Consider the following 16781-nt stretch of genomic DNA (forward strand, 5'->3'; position numbering starts at 1 on the left):
GAATAATCCAGTTCGTGGTTTGTGCATTATAAGTATGTATAACCTGTATACAGTCAATGCTTGCTCCACCTTCCCCCTCTCTCTCCTTCGTTTACTGAGACATTAAACAGGGTTTGAAAACGACGCCTTGTCTGATAGCTGACTGGAAGATTAAGCCTGAAATTGGACTTGAGGTATATATATAAATCTTTATTTTATCTAATCTAAAACAGAAGTTGCAGCATGCCTGAATGGGCATCATTCCACTGTCAGCCGTCCGAGAACATGCTTCAGAGACACTGGTAGCACTAGGAACCACCCACATGCCTGCCAACCATGTGTTACCCCACCCGATATGTCGCCCATCAAACACCTGTGGGATGTTCTGGATCAGCGTTTTTCGCCATCATGTTCCAGCTCTCGAGAATGCTCGCCAACTGTGAGTAGCACTCCAGGAGGAATGGGATAATATCCCTCAGACCACTATTGACAATTTAGTGATGTCCATGCGCCGCTAGTGTACTGCTCTGCGCAAAGCTTATGGTGTCTGTGAACTAAGGATGTTGACCCCCATGGTGTAGTTGATGCCCCAACTCTTGGACTATGCATTTAAACTTCTTGTAATGCTCTCAAAGTGATGTCTATTTGTTGAGGAAAATGAAGCTGTTATTGTTGGCTATATACTTTAGTTCCATACATGAAAATAAATCGACATATTCTTTCATGCGTTTATATTTTTGTTCAGTGCACTATATGTTTGCAGATGAGGTGGAAAAGTAATTCTGGTTGCTTTGATAAATGATGAAAATCTAGAGCATGTTTGAGAATGCAACAACACGTGAGTGTTGGTGCAAAATTTGCGCATGCTCCAATATCGCATTAAATTATTCTTCGATGAGCCACGAGACACATGAATGTCACACTAACATTTAATGGCAGATCCAGGGTGCTGCTAAAGGGGGGGGGGAGGGGAGGAGGGGGGTCAGGATGAATTATTCTTGTATTTATTTTCTCGACAGATATAAAATAACTACTTGGAGACTTGATAACCATCTATGCACCTTGGTCACGTAAATTATGATTTTACCCCTAAATGCAACAACTGAGGAACAGATTGCTATAGTAAACCAGTGTTTTACTTTATCAATTAGTTTTTGGTGAAGAATACCTCAGTTTTACCAACCCATAAAGAGACCATCAAAAAGTTTTTTCGTGGTCTCTAGATAAGTTGATAGAATATAAAATTGTACTTAAACAAAAGGCCAACGTTCCTGTGGTATGTATGGGAACCCGGGTCGAAAGTTTTATGAATTTAACCATTTCCTTGTTAAGTACTTTTATTTATTTATTTATTTATTTATTTATTTATTATTATTATTTTTGAGGGGGGATTGTACATCTCTGTTTAAAGCTAAAAAGCTTCACCCCAAATCCCCTTCTTAAACGCGTATAGAGTAATTATAACAAATAAAACATATTCTACAACAATGATTAGCACGTAAACATTTTACTTGCAGTAGTCATGTAATGTGTTCATTAATTCTTATTATTGCACAGTGCATAGTAACATTTTTCATACTGGAAGATAAGCTTAGTCATGAAAAGCAAAGGTTTACTGTTTTCAAGCGATAAAGTATATAAAGCATATCGTTCAATTTTTGCCAAGATTAAAGCATCATGTTTGCAGAACCGAACCATGTGGTATTGCATAAACGCATGCAATTGTGCTAGTATCTAGTTATAAGAATTAGAATTTTAAAATACATATCTTTCAAAGCAAAACTTGTACAGCATTTTGTTTTTCTATTTATTAGACTAAACATGGCTTCTCATTTGTGTAACATATGGCATTCTGTTATTTACTGGACAAATGACTTGCCACATATTTTTACTGCATTTGCACCACTCCAAAGACCCCTTTTTCAGTGGAAAATCAAAACAATTAAACATACATACATTTATCTCCAAATTTACTACTGGTACAAAGCAATACACTACATGTATCCTAAGTAATCTAAGTCCTTTTGCACATTGTCATGACGTTTAACACAAATCTTATTTCAGCTCCTATACAATATCCGATTTAGACCAGTCCGGCGTCTTTAGCCATTCCATAGAACGTGCTCCTCTTGTCCTGAAGTAACACACTGGGTGGTTGGAACTCCTTAATGGTACCCTTGTCCAGCACTAGGACCCTGCAACATAGGTAGGACGCTTTATAAAGACGTGATAAGCAAATCAGTATGCTGTTCGATCTGTTGAAGCTAAGATCCGATACGAGTTTCATCAGCATTGGTTTCAAAAGGCACCACACACCAACGTGAATGGCAAATGTTAAGAGATGATGTCGTGTAAAGTGAAGGCCACCCACGTACGGGAACGCGCTAAACAACATTGCAATACAGTGTATTTTCCTTGACTTTATATTTATTACGTTTGGTTTTACCTGTCATAGTCCATGATTGTATTCAGCCTGTGTGCTATAGTTATCACAGTGCACTCTTTGAACTCTGACCTAATCGTGGATTGGATAAGGTCATCCGTCTCCATATCAACGGCTGCAGTTGCCTCATCTAAAACAAGGATCTTGGTCTTACGAAGAAGGGCCCTGGCTAGACACACTAACTGCCTCTGGCCCACACTTGGAATTGAATAACATCATAATATAATTTAATGACAATAATGAAAAAATGCACAAGAGCAACACATGTTGGGTTATCGAAGAAGATTAATATTAAAGATAACACCAACTGTGAGTTGGTGATCAATGATTCTGAAACCTTAAAAATCACTGGAGAAGTTGAAAAAAAAACATAATCATTGAACATTTCTTTCTTCGAGATACCTCAGATTTTCTCCGGCCTCCGATATTTGATGCTGTAGTTCTGCTGGCAGGGAGGACACAAATCCTTTCAAATGTGCATGCTCAAGCACATTCCAAACCTCTTCATTAGAGTATAAATCAAATGGGTCTACGTTCGACCTTAGTGTCCCAGAGAAAAGTTCGGGTTCCTAAAAAGCATTTAAATCAAATATTGAAATGGTTTTTCACTTCTTCAGCCATTTATCTATGGAATCAGGACAAATCTCAGAATGATTTCAGTAGTAAAACAATCCGTCGACCACATAAGCCCTTCATGTACGGATAATTTCAATTCAACAGCCTTCTTTTTCACCAAATGATTCTACACAGTGGATAACTAGCACAGTTTTTACAGAAAATATTCGAAACATCTAAAACGCAAAATGATATAATAAACTGCTCTGTTTTCAACTGAATGAGCGGTCAGCAAGTGATTTTTGAATGACATTTACAGGCCTTTGAAACTGTTACATGCGTGGAGATTTCACATTTGCTCCCGGGGCCTACCTGTGGTATTATTGTGACTTTAGATCGTAGCTGATGCAATCCAATGTCAGCGATGTTAATGCCATCTATAGTGATGCTACCAGCCGCAGACTCTATGATTCTGAACAGAGCCAAAGTAAGTGAAGATTTCCCCGCACCTGTTCGTCCAACGATGCCAACCTGGCAAAAAACAAAGGAGACACAAATCTACGTAAAGTTAAGCTCAGCTAGATTCACATAGGACGCACCTGAAATGATTTTCAATGCTATAATTTACCAAAGATGCTAGATATTCTTTAGTAACTATCAAAAGCGCTGAAACGAAACCCTCGTCCTCTTTAACAAGTAGATGCAGAGGGCACTCAAGCGGATTACATGCCGAGAATCTCTCAAACCTTCTCTCCAGGCTGAACTTGGAATGTGACATTCTTAAGCACAAGGTCCAGTCCAGGCCGGTAACGGACACTGTACTGGTCAAACTGGACCTCTCCTTTCTGTGGCCACTCTGGGGGTGGACGGCGGTGATCAATGTCCCAAGGGGCCTGAAAGTTGATAGTGCATTCAATAATGAGTTAATTAAAAATTATGTAAACAAAGGTGTATGCATTTTATATCCCCGACAAGAAAAAGCATTTGATAGATATACACATGTACTTAAATAATAACACTGATTTAGAGAGATAATAACCCATACTTTAACGATAAATGTGATTCGCTGCATGATTTATGACCTAAAATAGTCAATTGCAAGGTATTAAACAAGAATGCCTTCCAGATAAATGGAACCATTTGACAACTTTGATAAACATCACCTCAACTGCTACTGCTGAATATTCTTTTATCCTCTCTACAGCGACCACTTGAATCTCAAAGTCGCAGCTTGCTCTTACGAGGAAATTCAGCATTTGTGTTACCTATTATAATAATTATGTTAGTGTTAATATTCACTATTATTTCTTTGAAATACCGTGATGAATATCTTCTGGAGTGTATTAGAATCTTCATATATTTGACTGATTGAGACAGAATTATATTTTGCCTTAGCTTAGGTTCGAGCAAATCAAGTTACTGACTATCTTTAAGAAGTATTACAATGTTGTAGGAATGCCTTTGCACAATATAATAATGGCGTTTACACGAAGGACTTGGAATTTGAAGCGGTTATATTGTTCAGTGCAACAAATAATGGCCGTTTTGATAATTTGCCTTTTTGACAACTGAAAAACACTTCTAACTCGGTCCTTACATTAAGCGACAGAGATAGGGACATTCCAGCATCTCCTCCCGTGATACTCCCAGATCCAGTAGCCAGGACAGCAAATATGGCTGCAAACAGGATGACGAGAGACCCGTATGTTTGCATTAAAAAACTGCACCACCTGAAGAGAGAAGCCATTTATATCGCCCGTTAAACAAATGCGTCTTTTCAAACATATAGCTGAATATAAAACCGTTCATTTGTTGTGACTGGTAGGCATCTAGAGCCTAAATATCTTATACAAAGTTTATAGTTGTGATTAAGAACAACATACAGATAAATCCTTTGAGGGCCCACCATCCTATGATATAGGCCCTACGAGGACCCATCATACCCTCCATCACAGAGCCTCACACTAGACTCATCACACCCTCTGTTTCAGACCCTACATGAGGCTCCATGATACCATCTGTTAAAACCGTACACGAGCGAGCCCAATCATACCTCCATTACAGACCTCGCATGTGGCCCCACCATACCCTCTGTTACAGACCCTACCAGAGGCCCCGTCATACGTATTAGGATCATGATAAAGGGCATCTACTTACAGGTTTGTCATAATGTATCCGTACCAGGCCATCTGATTGTCGTCTATCATTTTGTCGGTGAGCTGCACGAATTTTTCCTGTTGCTGATAAGCTCGAATGGAACTCACGCCAACCAGGGTCTCACCAAAATGGGAATATATAGGTGATCTCTTTGTAGCATCAATCCTTATTAACTGCCTGGCAGATGACAAATATAACTTCTGCAAGAACAAAAAAGAAAAAAGAAAAAAAAACAATGAATAAATTGTCCTTCTATACCATATTTAATAAACACAGTGAAGCGGTGTTCGTATTTGAAATTGATAAATGTTTATGCAGACCTTGAACCACCTGCTAGTAAGAGAAGACTTAAAAGCTAATATAAGACAACAACTTTGAACTTCTGGCAAAAATGCGTAAAATGTATCATACTGCGTGTTACCTGTGTCACAAAGTAGATGACACACAATGGAAGTAAGACTACAGCAAAGATAGGCGTACTGTACATGATAACAACGATCACTGCAATAACCTGGGCACCTGCCGCCAATATGGTGTCTACTGTGAACGGAAGGTTAATGTCCACAGTCTCCATGTCCTTGGAAAAACGATTCATAATGCGACCTGTATCAGAATCGAAACGGCAAATTTATCAGAATGCCAATGTGTACATGTACTATTACAAGGTAAATATATCAATATACATTTTCACGAAGTACATTTCATGCCTTAAACATTTGAAATCCTTTTTGCACATGTTAAACAATCACAAATAGTTTGAAAAAATCATAATGTGTGTAATAAGTTCATTAGGAGATGAAAAACATGATTTGTTTGGATTCCTCGTGTAAAAAATGAAAATTTAAAGCAGGGCACAAATAGACACAGGTCATCTTCCAACATCTCGTCCTCTTAAAAAGAGCTACCTAGTATTTTACACGTTGAACGCCCATGTACGTGTATGGTAAAGATAAGGATTCAAACTTGATAAGATGTCATCTGAACTGGCCATTTACATTAAAAGAACAACCTCAACCAAACGCTACTGTACCTAGAGGTGTGGTGTCAAAGAAAGACATTGGTGCCCGCATTATTCTCTCCAGGAAAGACTTGTGTATGGTGCCTGAAGCAATCACACATCCAAAAGCGATCCCAAAATACTGCACGACGATAAATGACACTGGAATGAAAACATGGGCCTTTGATGAGTGTACTAGTATTCATAGGAATTGTATATCTAAGTGATTATTCCCTCGCAATGCCTAAAAGGTAAGAAACTAACGTGCAGGTGGATAGAATATTTGGACACATTTAGCAAAATATTGTGCTATTGGTATTGTTCAGTGAAATTGAAATGTACATTTTTCATTTGATTAATAATGAACTCTCTTAAATCACCCATGCATCTCGATATGAGTCTCAACTGTCAGACAAAACTGACTAAACTACCTTAATTACTTACATTTTTCTGTACTCCGACGTCATTCAATTGTCTAAACAAAAATAATGAGCAAAGGTATGGCAACATGTAACGTACCCTGCCCCGCCCCTAGTCCTCCATATACACCTAGCCTGAGATCAGTAAGTTGTTGGGTGCCGTTAACAACTTGGTCATTGCTCCACAAGTTCAGCCAGATATTAGCACCAATCAGACAAGATACAAAGCCAATGTATCCGATTGTAACCAAGATGATGGTCCTCAGTCCACTGGCGCGAATATAACTCAGCATGTGAGTGTATTTTACCTAGGAAATTAAGAGTGAGCACATTTACAGGCTGTGCATACTTTCATTGTGTTTAAAGTGTTTAAGGAAAGACTGGATACTAGGGGACGTGAATAATCATTACATAAATCACATGCACTATACTTCATAATTTATGGATTAGTAGCCGAAGAGGCAAACACGCCTGTAAAGCAACATTAGCGACTTCAAGAAAGCCTCTGATATCCTGCACAATTAAGCTTCTACAGTACTTGACAGATACTTTGCGCTTTTGGTAGAATACACTTTTAGGAGTATAAAATGTGTATTAACTTGTACATAAAATGTATGCATTCTCTACAGGACTTGTATACGAACTTGCTCCTTCCCCATTTTCCTCACAACTGAAGGGTGAAAAACATACCGTTCCTCTTTCAGCATACTCCTCCTCAACCAGCTGCTGCCCCATCTTCTTAACCTCATGTGCATGCGTTGATTCTCCGAACGAGGTCTGCCTGCTGGTCTGCCTGCTGGTTGGTCTACAATATGACATCAGAAAATCGTTGAGACTGACCAAAGAGGGAACTACTCCGTAGGTCTGAATTACAGGTGAATTTTTTATCAGCATCTTACCAATCGACAGGGAATTATGATTTTTCGTTGTAAGATAAACAATAATTTAGCCAATCAATATATAAAATATACAATATTGGGTAATGTAATACTGAGTAAAATGTACTCATATCTATTGCATACACAGTATACCAGTGTTAAGAAGTTGTCATTTGCCACTTATTCTTGGCATTTTGCGTCTGTACATTACATTTTTCACTTACCTCTCCCGCTTTCTAACATGATGCTCCTGTTCGTGTTCGCTTTCCGAACCAGAGAGTACTGATATCTGTCGCCTCAACTGGGATTTCAAATCTGCACAATTATTAACATGTCAAATGAGAATTCATTTTGTGTGAACAGCCTCTCTCTTTCTCTCGTGTGTGCGCGTTTGTGTGTAACAAAACGCTTTACAAACTAATAACGAAAAATTGAAATATCTTTTAAAGAGAGATCTTATTTCAAAACGAAGCCAGTGGCATCGTCATCACATGTTGGGACTGAACTGAATATAAACATGTCTATGTCCACAGAGCTAGACTTTGGCCTAAAACACATTGTTGCCATGCTCGCACAATGAATAGGCAGACTCGGTCCGAGTCTCGACCCCCCCCCCCAAAAAAAAAAAAGGCAATAATGGAAATGAAATCAACTGAGAAAGAAATAAATTAAAAAAAGTCAAACGTATATTATAATTACTTGGCACTTACCCTCTTCTTCCTCACTTTCACTCTCAGAGTCTTTCTCGTTTAAGTAGCTTTTTATAAATTCAGCAAATGCGCCATTATGACTCAACAGTTCTTGGTAAGTGCCTATCTCTGATATCACACCCTTGTTCAATACTATGATGGCGTCCACCTTTGGCAAGAAGCTGATGCCGTTTGTAGTCAGAACTCTCGTCTGAAAAGAATGTGATGACACTGAGATTCTTGGAACCTCTTCATGCTATTGACATTTCCACTATTACAAAGAATTTTATGTGAAAAACTTACTTAATTTAGAGAAGAATTTCATTAGCTGTGTGATGTTATAAGAATGAAGTAAATTTTTCTCCAGTCAACAGCTTAATAGTAAAAAACTTGTTTAGTGAATTTAAGATCAAATAGTAAAACACAGAAGTGATTATATGCCCGAAGTACCTTGTCTTTCAATACCCCTTCTGGTCCAATCACTTGGTCAAAGATGTGTTTTCCAACATGGCTGTCGACTGCGCTAAGAGGGTCGTCCATGAGGTACACGTCACAATCCTGGTACACCGCTCTGGCTAAACTTACTCGCTGCTTCTGACCACCGCTTAAGTTTACACCCTAAAGAGCACGGAATGTTTTCAACATTAAAGATATCATAAAGATTAAGGATATTTCCGGTATTGCACGTGCATTCAGCAATTAATCCTTACGTTGAAAACTGAGGATACCCTGAATAACAACCCTTTAGACATACCAATCACGAGGTGTTTGTTCTGTCTTTAGATTAAATGTGTTTATTTCGACTGGAAAAGCGGAAATTAGGAGCCAAATTTGCAGCAATTTAAAGCGAAATTTCTGCCATACTTCAAATCTATTTTCCACGTTAGGTACGTACCTCATGCAAACGATTTATTAACAACCTTGTACCTGTAAAAACAACAAAATATAAGAACCACACCTTCTCTCCTATTTCTGTTTGGTCTCCGGCCGGGAGGACTTTTAAATCATGCTCCAGTGCGCAGGTGCGAACACACTTCCTGTAGATGGACTGGTTCCACTGTTTTCCAAAGAGAATATTTTCTTTGACAGTTTTGTTTTGTATCCATGCTTGCTGTGGAACAAAGGCCACCGAACCCTGAAATCATAACCATACCAGTAAGAGCTTGTTAAGACCAGATGTGTGGAAATTTCACCTTATATTATGGGGGTACAGTACTTTCTAAACCACTTTTGCAAAAACAAAAATAAAACGAACATGCTTGTTTGTACATGCAAAAGGTACACATGTTCAACGCTGTGACAGTGAATGAAAAAAAAGTGTCAAAATACGACCACTATATTTAACTAAAGGAAACACTACTTAGGGAATCAAATGTTTACCATTGCTTATCCTTACCTTAACATTAATGTTTCCAGATAAACACTCCATGTCTCCTAGCAGAGCATTGAGAAGGGAAGACTTCCCACTTCCAACCTGGCCCACCACAGCCAACAGAGACCCAGGGGGAATGTCGAAGTTCAATCTGGAATTACAAAAATAGATTGATATGTCAAATAGTAGTTAGGGGCTTACACGTACACACAACACATGAAACAACACAACAAATGTGTCATTCAATTATATATTTGTCTTTTACTTCTTTATCAATGCATTTATTTATTTATTTATTGTAACATACTGTTTGAGAACCGATGCTTCATCTTTATCCCAGGTAAAAGTACCATCTGTCATAGACACGGTCCCAACTAAATAAGAAAAAAACAAATGTATCAAACTATGTACTAAAGATTGAGAGGATTTATAAAAGTTAGAATCTGTTTTTTTTAATCACAGACGACTTACACAATTTAAATCTCTCCCCTGTTAAGATGCACATAGATACCTGTATGTAAGATAAAATATTAGGTTTCTTACTAGCTGAGGTTTTTCTATCGACCACGGTCGTATCCAGTTCTTCACCTTTGAGGAATCTATTTATTCTTCCAATAGAAACACCAGCCTAAAAATATGATATAATTTAATTATCGTCATCATTATAACTCAGCCTCTTTGTCAACTAAATATGCTTTCATAAAATTGGCCTCTTTAACGCCTCCATACAGAGGTATATCCATAGAGATTTAAAACAGGGCACAAAATGGGCAGACATTGACATAAGCTTACAAAGACCCCATTCCCACAGATTAGATCGATCCAAACTCGATCGACCTAACTCCCTGGGGGTTCACGCTAAATAGCTGTCAGCCGAGCGGGCACGAAAGTTAATTACCCCCTTACAGCTTGTAGTAGGCGGGATGGACATTTAAGTTGGATTATCTGACAGTAATCTAGTGAGACTCATCACGGGGATAGATCGATCTAAATATCTGGGAATACACCCAATATGCATTGCCTGTGGGACATCGTAATCTAGGTTTAAAAAATTGAACTCTACTGGTACAGACAGGCAAGCAATGTTTTTCAGAATGTTAAACTATTGTAATATGCCAATAAGACCAACTTAGTTTTGTTTATATACAGTGAAATTATATAGTGTCAAAAAAAAAAAGATCTTTAAAGTTTACCTGAACCAAGGACATAAGAGAAAGTGGAAAAACCGCCACATAGCTGTTGACAATGGTGAATAACGACAAAGAGACAAATGCTCTGTTTGGGTCAAGAACGTTGTTGGGATCCGAGAGAACAAAGGTTGCGAAACTGGCCAACGCCATCTGAAAGCATTGCCAAAGGTTATTCTAAGTTAATATATAGTGAGAACGTACTACATGTGTACGTTGGCATGCCTGTAAATATGTGCATAAAGTTTAATAGGCATTTTTTTTTCATTCCTTGAAGCCATACTTCTGTGCGTTAACGTATTTTAAGCCCAAATAGATATTATTCATTTCACGTTATCCTATATATCCTATATATACGATACGCAAAAATAAATGGGTTTATTGTGCTATTTCGGGTTTACTTCGTTATGTTCGTCATACTCACCAGTAATGGAGCACAGAACCAAATAAGGGCAGACGCAGCGTTTGCAATCTGTACTTTCTGTAGTGAACTAAGTTCAGTGTCACGGATCCCAGTAACTTTCCTTTGAAATGACTCTTCCCACGCGTACAACTTCAAAATCTATTATAATAAATCTAATTATTCATAAGGTTTAATAGAATACATTCAATGTGTATAAAAGTTTCCTTATAATATTTAAACCTGCAAGCTAAATAATGCATAAATGCCTCTTATTACAAACGTTTGTCACAAAGAATGCAACTGTTCTGCTAAATTCAAAATCTGCAAGCTAAATGCATAAATACCTCTTATTACAAAGTTTGTTACAAAGAATACAACTGTTCTGCTAAATTCATTTATTATTAAGTTTACCTTTATAGCATTTAAAACTTCATTGAGAACTTTCAATCTTTTGTCTTTCTGCGACATCTGTCGAACCTGAAAAAGTACGTCCTTTAGAAAATGCAAGAAACTCACTGCTATGTTGCAAGTTTGACCTCCCTTTGCAAAAACTCTGATGTTAAAAGGTCAGGTAATCTTTTAGATATTCCATTACAGTATATAATTTCACTGTATATATATATATATATATATATATATATATATATATATATATATATATATATATATATATATATATGCAAGTAAGTTTTACTTCGCATATTCATAGACATTTTCATAGACAGTTGGTGGAATTCTTTATCTGCATGTTTATAGTTTTTCATTATCTGCAAGTCGCTTGAAAAGGCACTTTAATGAAGTGAAAATCATATAAAAAACATGGATATAATATGTCTATGAAATATGCAACAGGCAAAAATACTGAAGATTCAACGAACTTGGTGCGCTCTTATCTGTATCCCACAATAGGCATTGGCCGGTAGCAGAAGTATGATGACCGCTAGACCTGCCAGTGATGCCGGTCCTAGATATTGCCATAGCAGTACCAGTGCCACGACGATGCCTGCAGTGGATGACCAGACCATATGGAAGAAGATAGTCGCGTCCTGCATCTTCTGTGCGTCTACTGACATTAAGTTAACAATCTCCCCCACTGTTGATTTCTTCCTTCCAGCGCTACTTAACTTCAATGACTTGAGAAAAAAAAATATGGGTAAGGTGCTACATATCAATATTGCAAAAAGTCGCTACTCACTAGATAAGATAATCTAGCTACATTTAATGTGGTTTTATATGCCTTAATGGTACAGAGATAATTTACTGTACTTGTATGTCATGATATTCATATTTTGAAACATATTCTGTAAACCATGTGATCAGCTGGATGAAAATAGCATTGTATAATTTGGTATATGATTGGTATATTGTGTATGGTATAATTTGGTATGTGCTGGGTATAATTTGGTATATGATATACACCAGCTTTCCAAATACCCACAGCACCGTCTTTACCATTCTCAACATAATAAAAGAGACATTACGAGACACACCTTCCTATACACAGTTGCTATTATAGCCGTGCGAATCCTTAATCCAACTCTCAAGCAAATTCGTCTGTAGCTCTGGTTGATCAGGGAACGAAGCATACTGGCTGAAAACATTACCGCGGCCAGCAAGTAACCCCGCCACGTGAGCGGGTCGCCAGTTTCTACAAAGGTAATTATCAGGCTGAAAGGGAAAAAGTAGTTTGATCATATATATATATATATATATATATATATATATATATCTTTGACAACTTATTATAAGACAACTGTCATTATTTAGTTATTTATCACATAAAATTAAAAGTTCTCAAGAACCTGTTTTAGTTTGCATCGTGGGATTTTAAAACATAATAATCAATGTAGCAAAATGATCCGCCGAGATTAAAATATCACTTTACATATACTTTCATATTTGGCTCTTCGGTCTTCCTTTTGCTTTTATTTCAAGACAACAACAACAAATATAATAATAATAATAATAATAATAATAATAATAATAATAATAATAATGCATGCGCTTGTGGTAGGAAAATCGATTTAGACTATTTTCTTACTTTAACAGCATTGGATTGACGAATGTAACAGCATCAAAAGTCAGACGAAGCAGTGCGGCAATAGCGTAGTAAGGTCCGAATGTTCGTAGTAGAGCCTTTAGTAAGCTTGGTTCTCCACGCCCCGGAACATGTGCTGACTCCAATGTCACACTATCTGTTCGAGTCGTCTTGGCAGATTGGTTTTCGTTATTCATCTGGTGGTACTTTTGGTGCCCATTGGGAATACTGCCGTAGGTCTGACTTGCAGTGAAACGAACGGCTGAAACACTAAGAAATAATGCACATATAACACAAGGAATTTAATACATTTGTATTGAAAACGAATATGCCTATGGAAAAAAACAGTTCTGAATTACAGACGGACGATTCTCAATCGGTTAAGACTTGCCTATGAAGAGGACATCTGCGTACCTCAATTTCTCCTTCTCTTTTCCCCATTCTCTGAGAAACTTTGGAAGAATGACGTCACATGAGTCTTCAGGAAGCAGTCTGTACATATCAGCAAACACCAGAGTCTGCTTGTATCCCTTCACTATAAGTCTGAGATGATATCACATGCCAAGTATATATTAAGACAATCAGTTAATGAAATTCAGTCTTTCGTAGACAAGCTTGCACAAGCACATAAATATAAATTTATACGCGTAATCGTATAAAATAACAAATTACGAAACTATAATAAGTTCTGTACATCAATGCAACCTCTAACTCTATTGAAATTTGAATATTGAAAAGTTTTGAATAATCCGATTGTCAAACTTTGAAATGATAAAAAATATAGATCTTATAATACATGTAGCTTTGACTGACTTTGTTATCCACCAGTATGATATTCTAGATAAAAAGGACGCCCTTCTCTCTGGTGTCATTTCCTGAAATGAAAATATAATCTCAATCTTAAAAACGAATTCAGTTTTCTCCCCTGAATCATTCACTCAAACTTTAAACCTACGTCGCCATGTACAAATGCCACGTACGCCTTCGAAGTACGGCAATAACTGATTGCTAACGTTATTAAAATACTACATGTACAAAGAAAAGCCGATTATTAGAAAGTTAGAAATAAAATGTGTCTTTTGAAATTTAGTATCAATTAAGCGCTGTATCTCTGACAGCCAAGGAATTTGTCTATGTCCATACCCAGTTATCATTTGATTCCTCTGAGGATTTAGTTTTTGCCAGAATGGGTTGTTTTTCAGACCACGCTCCCCTGTCAGTTGTGCTTTCTGGCAGCGCTTTGGGATCCCCGAACAGGTGTAAAATGAACTCAAGGACGATGCAGGTGTAATGAACGCAGAATGTCACCACGCGGAACATGCTCTCAAGATCCTAAAATGAGATATGTCATTCGTTTTGGCGGTTTATGAAATATTGCTCCGGTTACTAGGGGTGAAAACAGAAGCAAACGTGCACCATGCAAATTCAACCGTTTTAATTTTTCTACTGGCAAACCAAGGTGGTCATGCTTTCGTAATATCTTTGGGTTGACGTCTTTATCGTCTTTGTCGTTTACATAAAATGCTATGTGAACACTCACCTGAGTTTGCACCTGTATTATTTTAGATCTTAGTGACACACCCCCTAGTAGGAGAAGTATGGACCAGAAGATGAACAACATGGCTGAGGACACCTCTCCTTTCTTAAACTCGTACGTGATCAGAAACGATGACATTCCCTGAAATTAAGACTGTTTGTGAGCAGCACTAGTGGATAATAAAGTGAAAAGTGACGGATATTATCACTGACAAATGCCTGTTGTGACCGCCATTAAAACGTGCAACGGGAATTCATTCAGTCGCACGAAACTCTAAAAAAGCTTCTTAAAAGACCTTCCAAGAGTTATAGGTTCTATTATAGGTAGAATATGCTATATAATATGCTATGAGCAAGTGGACTTACAAATGTGATAGCGTATATGGCAGGTGCAATGAAGGCGGATGGTGGTGTGTGATGTGTTGGTATCTCACTGAATGATTTTAACAAATCCAAAATGGACGTCAAGATTAACAAAATGCTGAAAAACTGAAAGATAATGTATATGTACGTTAAAGGCTTGCAAATCTGTAATATTGAATATAGAATGCATAAAACATTAAATATATGACAAGTATTCACTAATATGATATTTAAAGACTGGAGAAATATTGATGATTTTACGAATCTAGATGTATCTTTTTTCTTGTGCACTTTCGCAAATAGTGCAAATGTTAAGAGGCAAATGTTTTTTTTTTCGAAAAGCTTTACTTTTAAGTGAAGAAAATTCCTCCTTTTATTTGTTTACTTAATAAAGAGGACACATGGCCCCTATTTGATAATGGAATAAATAATAGTTAAACAGTAAAAATTGAAAAAAGTATGAAACATCTTATTTTTCTCTTCTATTTTTTTCTTTGTATTGACCGTTTTAGCAAAGTTCAGTTTCCCGGCGTCGCGTATCCTGTGCACGGTGGGTTTAGATGATAAAACTGGGATGAAAAAGAGGGCAAACAACCAGAAAATCCCACAGGACACCCAGACAAACACTGTGTCCTGGAAACATTGCGTGACGTCAGGATTACTGGTGTTCACTGTCAGACTCCAACTCTGTAAGGAGACAACAAATAGCACGTGTGTCGTCATTTGTTAAAATGTGGCGTCAAAGTTACAACATCAGTATTTTACGGCATATTTTTAATTGTCCGAATTGTGCACAGCATTTGGTTTACTTCATGTACTGGAGAAAACATACCGTAAAATGGTACACTGGGAACACGCATTATTTGTACAAGCAAATTTAGAGACAATTAATGGAACATGCAGAGATGCACTGGTTTCTTACCCAAAACGCTGCGTATCTTGAACCGTTTCCACAGAGGGCAGGCCAGTACATGTCCCCCATGTTGGTTAGTCTCGTCTCCTTTTTATTATGTCTTTTCCAATTTCTGATGAGTCAGCAACGACTTGTTTGGTCTTACTACACGTATCAGTTTTCTATATATTACTGCAAGCTTTACGCTATCTGAAATTGGCTTAACCGACTTTATACGCCGTCTTATCATCAAGTGTGAGTGACTGGGGAAAGGGACATCATATATATGTTTAGACATGTACCCTGTTGACCTACAACGTGTGATCGTGATTTCACAATTATGAGCAATCGTGTAAATACTAAAACGATGCTGAACCAATGGTCTATATTATAGTGAGTAAGATGTAGATTGCAGTCGTAATGAATATTTTTAAACTGTGAGCACTCCCCCCCTTAAATGTTCTTGTGTGATTTATGATAAGAGAACAAAACTTTCACTGACAAAACCTTCAATTTCAAATAATTATATACTAGTTTTAAATACTTTTCTTACCATTTTAACATCAACTCTGCACTCGTCTGGGAAATAAGCCAGCTTTATTTTAATTGATAAATAAATTTATATATATATTTTTTAATCTTTGTGTTTATCAATTTGTTCCACTGACAACGTTGGTTTAATAGCTTAAAATTTATATTGGTAAAAACTGTATGATATTGATAAGGATTCGCCCGCTCTCAGGTGATGACATCACCTTTTATTGCATATCGCACCTCTCTCACCTCAGGAACCAAGTTTGCGCAAGTGCAGAAGAGTGATTTTAGTTAGACTATGCGTTCTTGTTGCCCTACACCCCCTCCCCTCACTCCACC

The 16781-nt window shown here is 37.3% G+C and overlaps 1 protein-coding gene and 1 long non-coding RNA gene across 2 annotated transcripts; one reads left to right on the top strand and one right to left on the bottom strand.

Moving 5' to 3' along the window:
- The first annotated feature begins 69 nt into the window (after positions 1 to 69).
- On the top strand, positions 70 to 10688 carry LOC147760790 (uncharacterized). Its single transcript, XR_015335482.1, has 4 exons — positions 70 to 173; positions 2044 to 2185; positions 7255 to 7425; positions 9534 to 10688. It is a non-coding gene; the product is annotated as an uncharacterized LOC147760790 (long non-coding RNA).
- On the bottom strand, positions 2013 to 16559 carry LOC106169325 (multidrug resistance-associated protein 1). The gene is made up of 32 exons (XM_087017762.1): positions 15939 to 16559; positions 15521 to 15703; positions 15020 to 15142; positions 14658 to 14795; positions 14261 to 14449; positions 13931 to 13992; positions 13532 to 13660; positions 13121 to 13387; positions 12570 to 12747; positions 11958 to 12212; positions 11491 to 11556; positions 11101 to 11238; positions 10683 to 10829; positions 10033 to 10117; positions 9797 to 9863; positions 9514 to 9640; positions 9076 to 9252; positions 8568 to 8735; positions 8139 to 8328; positions 7653 to 7743; positions 7241 to 7355; positions 6651 to 6858; positions 6165 to 6293; positions 5556 to 5737; positions 5135 to 5334; positions 4575 to 4707; positions 4141 to 4242; positions 3724 to 3870; positions 3350 to 3508; positions 2825 to 2991; positions 2426 to 2620; positions 2013 to 2174 (listed from the first exon to the last, which is right to left on the bottom strand). Exons 1-32 carry the CDS (start codon positions 15996 to 15998, stop codon positions 2063 to 2065), a joined length of 4689 nt encoding a protein of 1562 aa, XP_086873888.1. The 5' UTR covers positions 15999 to 16559; the 3' UTR covers positions 2013 to 2062.
- Between the last annotated feature and the right edge of the window lie 222 nt (positions 16560 to 16781).

Source organism: Lingula anatina, chromosome 7 (genome assembly GCF_051362555.1).
Source record: "Lingula anatina isolate TDL-2025a chromosome 7, LinAna3.0, whole genome shotgun sequence".
NCBI lineage: Eukaryota > Metazoa > Brachiopoda > Lingulata > Lingulida > Lingulidae > Lingula > Lingula anatina.